Below are 13,280 nucleotides of genomic sequence, written 5' to 3' on the forward strand. Positions count from 1 at the left end.
TATTCAAATGAAAATGCCACAAATCAAATTTGTTTTAGCATAATTACATTATAATAATAATAAATGTTCAGTTTTCAATAACAGATACATGGAACACAATTAAAATGTCTACAGAGTTACTTACAGATAAAAAATTAAATATCATCAAACCACCATTTAGTTACTGCTATTATTGTACAAACTAGTAAAAATCATTATGTAAGACAGTCAATTAAAATAATTAAAATTAAACTACCATAAATAAACATACCTACCATTCAAAATTAGTAATGTATTGGTAATTGTTTTGTGAGCAGATGTCAATTATTTTAGAAAGTAATTCATCTCTATACGTTGTACCTTTAGCTTTATCCATATGTACCATTAACTTTTTAACTATTTCCATTAGTTTTCTTTGAGACCTAAAACAAAAATTTTTAATTAATAACTCCCAAGTTTTTATTTTTAATTTCATTTGAGTACAAGTTATCCATAATCTTTGTCTAGAAGAAAACAAAATTAGATTTACATCGTATCAAAAATATTGCTTCGCATCAGAATATTATAAATTCTTTTCTATTTTTGCAACAAACATTCTGAAAACAGCAAGGATCAAAGACAGATTCATCGATCAAATATAAACATAAAACTACAAGGCTTAAGAAGCTGGAGAAGAAAGATCTTATTAACACAAAAAGTAACTGATAAAAACACACTTTCCGCTTAACTTGTCATGATTATTAAATATTTATTATGCCTACATATATTCTCATAAAAGTATACTGTCATCTCTTGGACCTCCCTCAAAAAGTCAGAATGAGTTTTTAAGATAGAAATGGGCTGTCAGACCATTAACTTGTGAGTGGCACCTGTACTTATGAATTATATAGACCGATATTTAGAAAATTAAATATGTTACTTTATCCTTGTTAAAAAGAATGTTCAATTATTCTTAAAAAAAAAGAAAGAAGAACAATAACAACCGCCTTTAGCAAACCAGACAAAAAACTGTTTTCATGTAACTCAACACAAAATTTCAGCATAAGAGAAATGGCTTTATTATATTTCTGTTACCATTTTTAATAGATTACCAAACCGTTTGAAAAATTTCCAACCTATTTATTTGGAATGCAAATAAAAGATTTTCTTTCACACAAAAAGTATTACTCTGTCGATAAACTTTTAAATAGTACTATTTAAAAATAAAAGCATGATGATCTATCTACACCCCATTCAATGTGTACATAATATGTGATCAAAAAAATTTTCAATAGCATATTCTGAATTTTGAAGTTTTTTTTTAATATTTAGTAACTTCTAGTATTTAATTAAAAATTTCATGTATTTTTATTAAAATATTAATAGACTTTAATCATTTTTTTCTACATTTATAATTTATCTTTAATGATGTGATCCATATATTATTATGTAACAATCAGATAACATTTTACTTATTTACCCCACACAGTAACAACATCTCATCTTACTCATTGACTCACTATTGCATAAATTAAATAAAAATAATAAAACAAAAATACATCACAAAAAACAAAGACTGGAGAAAATAGCTCGCTTTCATATACCATTCAGAACGTAAAGGGAAACAATAAGTTAAATATTAAACACAATCACCAATTAAATATAACATCTCTGAAAATAGAACTGCTCTGACAGCACATTTTACTGAAACAAGATCCAGCTTCAGAGGTGTAATGAATATTAAAAGTCCTCCTTGGAATATAACAATCATCATTTGAGAACTGTCTCGTAGATGCATAACATGAATCTACCGACGTTAACAAGAACCTTCACATTAACTACAAAAAGACCACACTAAAACGTGCTTTAACTAATATATAAATATACAAAAACACACCATACAACTAAACGAGCGCAGATCCAACACACTTTCTGACCGATTTCTAAAGTGTATCTGGCTAACACAAAAGAAAATTCCTACCGATAACATCAACTGAAGCTTGCAAACAGCAGTGTCAGACATTAAAAATGCCACTATAGCATTTTCTTAATTAAGCTATGACATAACTTAATGTTATGATTTAAGTTTTAAAACTGAAAATGTTACGATAAAAGTTTCAAAACTTAATTTAATAAGGTCTGTTTGATTTGCCATCAAAAATGTCAATAGATATTAATTACCACCGATCATGGAAAAACAATCAATATGTTGCAATTAATGTAAAAAAAAAAAAAAAAACTGTAATAAGCAAAATAAATTTCAATAATAAAAAAAGAAAGAAATGAGAAATTTTCTACCAACCAACAGAGAATACAATAATTCTATAACGGAGACACAATTCATTCTAAATTATGCTGATTATAAAAATTATAACAAGAGAATCTGTATAAAAGGGCAGTTACGGTGGCTTATGAAGTCTGTTCAGAAAATAACTGAACATTTTCAATTACACGCCAAGGAATATATTTAGTGATGAGCAGTTGGCACCATTGTGTTCCGTATAATCTCCTCTATAACCATATGTTCTTGAAATGCTGATATCTCGTTTAGTTTTCATGTTATTATTATTTGAGTGGATCGTGTTTAAGTGCTAGTAGTGATTTTTGTAATGTGTGATTTTCGAGAGCAACGACATAACGTAAAGTTTTGCGTGAAATCGGGGAAAACTTTCACATGACATTTCAACTTTTGAAACAGCTTACAGAGATGATGCTCTGGGTCGTACGTGATTTTACAAATGGTTTTCACGATTTAAAAGTGGTCGTCAGTCAGCTGAAGATGACCTTCGACCAGGAAGCCCTTCTACTTCAATTGATGACACCCGTGTTTAGAAAATCAATGATCTGGTATGTGCAAATCACCGATCGATTGTTAAAGAAGCAGAAGAGGTTAGCATCTCAATTGGATCATGCCGTGATGTTTTGACTGAAAAATTGAAGTTTACCCTTAGGTAAACTACTGATGTCGGTTCAACGTAGCAACCGCACCAAGGAACTTACACACGGTCCGACAATGCGGCTCTTGCCGCTTGTGAGTGGCCAATTTTCCTCTTGACCTGTAAGTTCCAGGGTGGCCCGTTCTCTGCCCCCCCCCCCCCAACCAACAAGAGCAGGGCAATCAAACATCAGGTGTTCATTTGACTCGACCTCCACGCAGACACATAACTCATCAGCTGCCAGACGCAACCGAAACAGATATTGGTTTAAATTAACATGGTTGGTGAGGACCCGGGCACCCGTTGCCCTTAAAAACACGCTCCAGGCAAATCATCCCCCCAGATCCTGTATAAACTTATACAACGATCTTCCCTTAGTCGTAGTGTGCCATTCCAGCTGCCATGCTTCCATCACGAGGCTCGCAGCTTCTTCCACAGGCGGGAGACGGGTTTAAATGAACAAAATTTAGATCCGGTGCATTGTGATCACCGTTCCGCTCCGGTACTGGCCCGGCTTGAAACCGCATCCAAGTACTTCGGCTCCCGACCTCTTCGCAATCTCCACATAGCTGCCCGAACTTTCACCACTAAATCGACTAGAAGATCCTTTCCCAAATGGTGGTACCCTGGTAGGAGATTGTTTTAAAAACACCAGTGCATACAATTAAGGCTCTGCGCTGGGCATTCCTTTAATTCTGACAAGTGCTCTCTCTATTCATATCCAGCCTATGCGCCCAAACTAGTATGTGACATAGTCCCAACAAGTCCATGTGAAAGTCGCTCTAACAGAAAAACTGCAAGTTACAACTGCACACAACACATAAGGCAGTTCATAAGAAGCTCAGTCTCATCTCATATAAAGTGAAACCGGTTCAAATTTATCAACTTCAGACTGTGGAAAATGAACTCAATTCTGTGAATGGTTTAAACTGTTCCTACAGACAATTCTAACGATGTTTTGGATTATGTTTTCTACACTGAAGAGGCATGGTTTTATTTATCATGATATACGTACACAGAGAACTCGTATTTATGGTCTGCCAACAACCCACAACCATACATGAAAGTCCTCTACGTGATCAGAAGATTGAGGTGTAGATAACAATATCCATGAGAAGAATAGTCATTACAATATTTTTCTAGAAACAATAATTCAGCTCGTTATTGTGAAACAGTTCACCAGATAACAGGAAGGTAAGCAAGGATGAAATTTATAAAGTTTAGATTCAACATGTTGGCACAGCTACACATACAGCCAGGCAATCCATTAAGTTGCTGAAGTAGGTTTTTGGAGATTGAATCATTTCTAAGGGCTTGTGGCCACTACATTCTACGGACTTAAGCATGCTGGATTTTTATTTCTGGGGTTATAAGTATACAGTTATAAGTATTTCAGATATATACAGTAATGTTTGTCAAGGAAAACCTCCACACCTTCTTGGAACTTCAAACTGCTATTCGTGATTTCAGCAAGAACAATCCACTAAACAAAACCGTGACAGTCTTTGACAACAAGAAGAAATGAGTGCAGATATATCTGGCTGTTCATAAAAATTATTTCCAGGTGCATTAGTGTATGACGGGTGTATAGTTACTTTTTGAACACAATGTATATCAGTCAAATAGAGCAGGTTAATTATTAATATCTAACTAGCACCTTCAAACAATAAATTTTCAGGTATTCCAGTTGGAACACATAATTCTCAGAAAATAATTGGATTACAAATTAATTTTTAAACATCTTTAGAGCTCAACAACATAAACAAACCATAAAGAATTAGAACAGCAGATTATTCAAATGAAAATGCCACAAATCAAATTTGTTTTAGCATAATTACATTATAATAATAATAAATGTTCAGTTTTCAATAACAGATACATGGAACACAATTAAAATGTCTACAGAGTTACTTACAGATAAAAAATTAAATATCATCAAACCACCATTTAGTTACTGCTATTATTGTACAAACTAGTAAAAATCATTATGTAAGACAGTCAATTAAAATAATTAAAATTAAACTACCATAAATAAACATACCTACCATTCAAAATTAGTAATGTATTGGTAATTGTTTTGTGAGCAGATGTCAATTATTTTAGAAAGTAATTCATCTCTATACGTTGTACCTTTAGCTTTATCCATATGTACCATTAACTTTTTAACTATTTCCATTAGTTTTCTTTGAGACCTAAAACAAAAATTTTTAATTAATAACTCCCAAGTTTTTATTTTTAATTTCATTTGAGTACAAGTTATCCATAATCTTTGTCTAGAAGAAAACAAAATTAGATTTACATCGTATCAAAAATATTGCTTCGCATCAGAATATTATAAATTCTTTTCTATTTTTGCAACAAACATTCTGAAAACAGCAAGGATCAAAGACAGATTCATCGATCAAATATAAACATAAAACTACAAGGCTTAAGAAGCTGGAGAAGAAAGATCTTATTAACACAAAAAGTAACTGATAAAAACACACTTTCCGCTTAACTTGTCATGATTATTAAATATTTATTATGCCTACATATATTCTCATAAAAGTATACTGTCATCTCTTGGACCTCCCTCAAAAAGTCAGAATGAGTTTTTAAGATAGAAATGGGCTGTCAGACCATTAACTTGTGAGTGGCACCTGTACTTATGAATTATATAGACCGATATTTAGAAAATTAAATATGTTACTTTATCCTTGTTAAAAAGAATGTTCAATTATTCTTAAAAAAAAAGAAAGAAGAACAATAACAACCGCCTTTAGCAAACCAGACAAAAAACTGTTTTCATGTAACTCAACACAAAATTTCAGCATAAGAGAAATGGCTTTATTATATTTCTGTTACCATTTTTAATAGATTACCAAACCGTTTGAAAAATTTCCAACCTATTTATTTGGAATGCAAATAAAAGATTTTCTTTCACACAAAAAGTATTACTCTGTCGATAAACTTTTAAATAGTACTATTTAAAAATAAAAGCATGATGATCTATCTACACCCCATTCAATGTGTACATAATATGTGATCAAAAAAATTTTCAATAGCATATTCTGAATTTTGAAGTTTTTTTTTAATATTTAGTAACTTCTAGTATTTAATTAAAAATTTCATGTATTTTTATTAAAATATTAATAGACTTTAATCATTTTTTTCTACATTTATAATTTATCTTTAATGATGTGATCCATATATTATTATGTAACAATCAGATAACATTTTACTTATTTACCCCACACAGTAACAACATCTCATCTTACTCATTGACTCACTATTGCATAAATTAAATAAAAATAATAAAACAAAAATACATCACAAAAAACAAAGACTGGAGAAAATAGCTCGCTTTCATATACCATTCAGAACGTAAAGGGAAACAATAAGTTAAATATTAAACACAATCACCAATTAAATATAACATCTCTGAAAATAGAACTGCTCTGACAGCACATTTTACTGAAACAAGATCCAGCTTCAGAGGTGTAATGAATATTAAAAGTCCTCCTTGGAATATAACAATCATCATTTGAGAACTGTCTCGTAGATGCATAACATGAATCTACCGACGTTAACAAGAACCTTCACATTAACTACAAAAAGACCACACTAAAACGTGCTTTAACTAATATATAAATATACAAAAACACACCATACAACTAAACGAGCGCAGATCCAACACACTTTCTGACCGATTTCTAAAGTGTATCTGGCTAACACAAAAGAAAATTCCTACCGATAACATCAACTGAAGCTTGCAAACAGCAGTGTCAGACATTAAAAATGCCACTATAGCATTTTCTTAATTAAGCTATGACATAACTTAATGTTATGATTTAAGTTTTAAAACTGAAAATGTTACGATAAAAGTTTCAAAACTTAATTTAATAAGGTCTGTTTGATTTGCCATCAAAAATGTCAATAGATATTAATTACCACCGATCATGGAAAAACAATCAATATGTTGCAATTAATGTAAAAAAAAAAAAAAAACTGTAATAAGCAAAATAAATTTCAATAATAAAAAAAGAAAGAAATGAGAAATTTTCTACCAACCAACAGAGAATACAATAATTCTATAACGGAGACACAATTCATTCTAAATTATGCTGATTATAAAAATTATAACAAGAGAATCTGTATAAAAGGGCAGTTACGGTGGCTTATGAAGTCTGTTCAGAAAATAACTGAACATTTTCAATTACACGCCAAGGAATATATTTAGTGATGAGCAGTTGGCACCATTGTGTTCCGTATAATCTCCTCTATAACCATATGTTCTTGAAATGCTGATATCTCGTTTAGTTTTCATGTTATTATTATTTGAGTGGATCGTGTTTAAGTGCTAGTAGTGATTTTTGTAATGTGTGATTTTCGAGAGCAACGACATAACGTAAAGTTTTGCGTGAAATCGGGGAAAACTTTCACATGACATTTCAACTTTTGAAACAGCTTACAGAGATGATGCTCTGGGTCGTACGTGATTTTACAAATGGTTTTCACGATTTAAAAGTGGTCGTCAGTCAGCTGAAGATGACCTTCGACCAGGAAGCCCTTCTACTTCAATTGATGACACCCGTGTTTAGAAAATCAATGATCTGGTATGTGCAAATCACCGATCGATTGTTAAAGAAGCAGAAGAGGTTAGCATCTCAATTGGATCATGCCGTGATGTTTTGACTGAAAAATTGAAGTTTACCCTTAGGTAAACTACTGATGTCGGTTCAACGTAGCAACCGCACCAAGGAACTTACACACGGTCCGACAATGCGGCTCTTGCCGCTTGTGAGTGGCCAATTTTCCTCTTGACCTGTAAGTTCCAGGGTGGCCCGTTCTCTGCCCCCCCCCCCCCCAACCAACAAGAGCAGGGCAATCAAACATCAGGTGTTCATTTGACTCGACCTCCACGCAGACACATAACTCATCAGCTGCCAGACGCAACCGAAACAGATATTGGTTTAAATTAACATGGTTGGTGAGGACCCGGGCACCCGTTGCCCTTAAAAACACGCTCCAGGCAAATCATCCCCCCAGATCCTGTATAAACTTATACAACGATCTTCCCTTAGTCGTAGTGTGCCATTCCAGCTGCCATGCTTCCATCACGAGGCTCGCAGCTTCTTCCACAGGCGGGAGACGGGTTTAAATGAACAAAATTTAGATCCGGTGCATTGTGATCACCGTTCCGCTCCGGTACTGGCCCGGCTTGAAACCGCATCCAAGTACTTCGGCTCCCGACCTCTTCGCAATCTCCACATAGCTGCCCGAACTTTCACCACTAAATCGACTAGAAGATCCTTTCCCAAATGGTGGTACCCTGGTAGGAGATTGTTTTAAAAACACCAGTGCATACAATTAAGGCTCTGCGCTGGGCATTCCTTTAATTCTGACAAGTGCTCTCTCTATTCATATCCAGCCTATGCGCCCAAACTGGCGCCGCGTATGAGGTCATGCTTTCGAAGACTCGCTGTTATAGCTAGGGATCCAGCAGAAGCTCACACTTGTATTACATTAAATCATCGTAGAAATAACAGACTGAATCTCACAGGGAACATATAGTCGAAAGTACAAGTTACTAATTGTCTGAAAGGAACTCGTGGAATCTGAACAGAAAAGTATGTGACGATATGTTTGTAATTATATTTAAGCCTTATTAATAGCATACAGCTCTGCAAAAAAACACTGACGATGCTGGTAAGGCCAAACATGTATGTTCTATGTCAATAGATATGCTTTTGTAGTTTGAAAACTACAAAGCACATCCAACAGAATTACAGTGTTTAGAGCCATCTGTATAAACTATAGCATCCGGATTCATATTATTTAAAATAATATAAAATTCTTGTTGTAAGATAATCTGATTCGCATAACTATTTATGTTACTGACAAAAACTAAAACAGTAATTTATAAAAAAAAGGAGAGAGTGAGTGAGCTGCCAAAGAGAATAATATTGAGATCTGTAGATAATTATATGTCTATAGAAACCTAGGCGCTAAGCTCTGATGCCTAGCATGGCACTAGTCTGGGGTGTTCCTCATCTTGATTACGATGTGGGATGGAGAACACCATGTCAAAGGGGTTGGATAATTTGGTTGCACTTTAATTTAAGCTACATGGGAGCACATCATTAAGCCTGTCTATACAAAAGAGTTGGCTTACTACTGTTCACTAAAATGCATGCAACAGTGCTTGAACCGAACACACCAGTAACAAGATGGGCAAATGAATGATGGACTGCAGTGAGCATTCTCGTTTGAGCGGTGGCTCGTGCAGACAAATATGACCACAGCTTGGTAGAATCGTAACATTCATACTTGATCAGCCATCCAACAAGTATTAGACAGAAGTCTCAGCTGTCTAGCATTTTTACATATTTTACCTTCAGCTCCTTTAAATGTGACAATTTGTTTCAAAACAAAATCTTAAAATTCTAATCTGGGTGCATGGTTCAAATGGTTCACCACATAAAAACAGATGAGGTCAACATCTTCCCTCAACCGAGAAAAGCAGATGCATTTTGTTTTCTCTGGCAAAACAGGCAATGTTTTAATAGATCCCTTCACAAAGATCATGGTTGTTTGCTGCGTTAATTGGTGTATTGAATTTTATATGATAGCGATTGATTGAAGTCGTTTTCAGTAAACCAGTCTTAGTAGCAGAAGTAACCATTCTCCTTGCCTGTGCTCAATGTTGCAATAGCAGATGTGTGGGACTTTACTTAGTCTAAAAGACCCTTTACCATTTTGGTTACTTTTTTGTACAATAGGAGTTTTAATATTTAGAATAGAAGTGTACCTCGTCAAAGTGTATCTTTAATGCAGTAGATACCTTCATGAATAAATGTGAAAGTAGTAAACAATCACTGAGTAACTTTGATCAAGGGGCTAACTTTGATTTAGAACATAGTAAATTAGATGTAATTAGAAGGTTGGAGTGTATAAAGTGCATATATAAAGATTAACAACCGTAGCCCTTAATAGAGGCATCAGAAAATCCATGTAATTTAATAGAATGAATTTTACTGTTATTAAACTTTGGATCTATTTATCTTAAATGACTCGATTAGATGTAATTGATTATACAGTGAAAGCCACTGTATTAATGGTTTGGGTAATATTTTGTCCCAGTCAATTGTGAGTTGACATAATGATTGCATAAACTGGTTATATGAAAATATAATAGGGCCAATGAGTCGTAGAGGATCACAGACACCTGCTATGATGGAAAGAATATCACTTTTAGTATAAATTTTAAAACTGTTAGAATGAGCGATTTGGAAATTTAGTGTATATGACTTGTTGTTCCATACAGTACATATGTTGTGATCTTGATTAGATGGTATGGATGAATTATGTTTAGACATAGAAGTACTGCAGTTGTTAGAATACCATCTGTGAAGTGAAAACCCATACTGTTGTAATAATTTGGAGATATCATTCTTTAACTGAATAACTTCATTTAGGTTATCTGAACCTAGAGGTCCACAAGTTACGGTTTGTAGTGCGTAATGCTTTATCTCTTGTTTTGGAGAATTATGCCAGAGAAGCCGTTGCAAATTAGAATCACTGGATTTAACTAGTACCTGTCGATACATCTTTTTTATGTCTGAGGTAATGAAATAATTATGAATCTGAATCTTAAAATAGAAAATAAATTTTGTTGGACAACAGGTCCACCTGATAGATTATCGTTAAAATCTAAAATAGAGTATCGTTTATCTCTAAAATCACTAGAGATAAACCGCTAGTGATTTTAGAGAACCATCAAAGACCACACAAAGTTTGGTTGTTAAGACTAGTAGATTTAAATACCGGATGATGAGGTAAATAACATACATTTGATTTGTCGATTAACATGTTATCAGAGTTAAGTAATAACATATGACCCAAGTCATAATAGTCATGCTTAAGATTGAGATCATTGTTTACCCTTCTTTCCAACGATAAAAATTGCTTCTTTCCACTTATGAATTACCTAACCTTATATTGTTGGGTTTACACGGTAATGTCACTACAAATCTACCTTGATTGTTTCAAGTAGAATTGAATTGAAAAGCTTTTTTCACAAATATAACTTTCATTAAATGGAATATCAGTATTAAATTCCTCAATTTTCCTAAGTTCCTAAGTACAGTAGAAAGGTTTGTAGAATCCTTTCTAGAAAAATAAAAGATGTAATAGTATTATTGCTCTTAGAGTTAATAGGAAAACAACCACTAAGAATATATTCCCATTTTTTTTCTTGGAAAACAGGATATTTAAAGTTTCAAATAAATTTTGTAGGTAAAATAAAATTTAAGTAAAATTGTGCTTCAATAAGGATGTAAATTTTATTTGTTATATTAAATTTAGAAACTGCAAGAAACACATTATGAAGCAAATTAAAATGCAATATATCAAAGGTATATGTGTCGGTAGGCTATCTGTTATTTCTGTTAAAATAGCACGTTGCAATTGGAATGAAAAATTCATATATAAGGAATGCAGTGTCAATTCAAGACAATATTCAGAATGAGAAAGCATGTTATTCATTCCTAACATAGGAATATTTCCATAAATGGAAGTTCTAAGCTTCATATGAATTCCTAAGTACAAAGATTTGCTTGACTGCCAGAATCTAGTAAATTCGACATGTATGAGTATTACCATGTACATCATTGGTAATACATAATACAGTAGATAAAATTAATTATGTTTTTATTTGATCGCAATTTAAATGAAGTATGATTATTGTCAGTCTTTTAATTTAGAATTAATATTATCTATATGAATAAGTGTGTTATGTTTATGAGAAAAAATCTCACATACATGTTTAGAAAATAATATTCGTCAAATGAAAGACGAACTGAACTAAACATTTGAAACTTTACCAAACAATTATGATGTTCCAGAAATTCCTTCAGTTCTTCAATAAGAAAGCTTAAAAATTTCTTACTACAATGTAAATAATGATTAGAATTACAAATTAGACATTGTTTATAATTAAATTTTGAATAACTAAAATTATTTTCCTTGAATTTCTTATTAGCATTTATATTAAAACATTTGTATAGGATTTAGTTCCATTATTGTATCTCGTTGGTCCCTTGGAAATATGTCTTGAAATGTCTTGCTGGTTTGACTTATTTGCATTAATATTTTCAACCATCTGTCTTCTAAAATTCAAGGAATTCTATGCAATCTTTGAGAATGGGAAATTGTTTTGAGTTGAAAGTTTCTCCTTCCGTAATCTGGAAGTATTGTAATCTAACTTTGATGTTAACAATTTAACAATAAATACATACGTATCGATTGGATTATTCATCGGTTCAAGGGCACTGACATATGAAGATACTTCAATGATGAATTTGGATAAATTCTCCAATGATTCTCACTTAATAGAATTTAGTAGTAAAATACAATCTACATTATGGGATGCAATTAAATATTTATTGTCAAAATGGCCTTTTTAATAGATCTATTGGCAATTGCATAATTTTCATTCGTAATTGGTAAAATTACATCCTTTAAGGAGGTATGTAAATAATCAAGTTTTTGTAGGTTACTTAAATGATTTCTATTACATACTAAATGACTAAATAAACCTTAATAATGTTGCCAGTCAAGAAAATTACCTCTGAAAGATGGTAAATTAATCAGTTGTAGTTGCGTTTGCTTAGTTGCTGTAACTACATTAATTTCTTGATCGATGGTCGATTGCTTAAAATTATCTATTACAAATTGCAATTTACATTCAAAACTGTATAAATTGTCTTCAACCTGTACACAATCTGCACAAATCATCTTCAATTTCAAGTTGCATTTGAATGGCATCATATTTGCCTTGCAACTCTTGAAGATTTCTTAATTTAATTTGTAAAAGATGAATATCAATATCAAGTTGAGAAACATTATATTTTTCTAAAAAGTACAGATTCTTGTTATAAAGGATTTAATTGATCTTCTCTGTCTAATTAATTGTTTTCTGTTCATTATAAATTAACAGTCTTAATTAACAATGATAAATATAATAAGAATTAAATAAAATTACATGTTGATAATGAAAAAGTTAAGTTGTAGGCTGCTTTCATTGGATAATAGGCAACCGTAAAACTCCTTTTATTGAGCCATAAATTGATATGTTAAAAGATTTGTAAGACATAACCCGGTTGGTCTTTAACTGAAGAATGCCACAATAAATTAAGTCTTCACATATCCAGCCTGGATGACCAAAAAAAAGTGTTCGAATATGTGTCTTATTGAACTTAAATAATAAGTGCATTTATAATATCTTTTTAAGAACTGATTTATTTACATCTTTAAAAAACTTATTTGTTTTACATCTTTAAACCCAATGTAATACTTAAAAATAGTATTTATAAAGGAAAAATATATATTATAACAGCTGTTGAA

The 13,280-nt window shown here is 32.2% G+C and overlaps 1 protein-coding gene across 2 annotated transcripts in view; it reads right to left on the reverse strand.

Annotated features, from left to right (window-relative positions):
• LOC142326453 (uncharacterized) overlaps positions 1-13,280 on the reverse strand; it is a 102,517-nt gene that overhangs the window by 28,472 nt on the left and 60,765 nt on the right. The window contains exons 2-3 of one of the 2 annotated variants that reach the window (XM_075368983.1): positions 4,940-5,086; positions 255-401 (exon numbers count right to left, since the gene is read on the reverse strand). The exons of the other annotated variant lie outside the window; for it this stretch is intronic. Coding sequence (XP_075225098.1) covers positions 255-401; positions 4,940-5,070 — 278 coding nt within the window. The 5' untranslated portion in view covers positions 5,071-5,086. The remainder of the gene's footprint in view (positions 1-254; positions 402-4,939; positions 5,087-13,280) is intronic. 2 annotated transcript variants of the gene reach the window in all.

This window comes from Lycorma delicatula, chromosome 6 (genome assembly GCF_047948215.1).
Source record: "Lycorma delicatula isolate Av1 chromosome 6, ASM4794821v1, whole genome shotgun sequence".
In the NCBI taxonomy this organism is placed as follows: domain Eukaryota; kingdom Metazoa; phylum Arthropoda; class Insecta; order Hemiptera; family Fulgoridae; genus Lycorma; species Lycorma delicatula.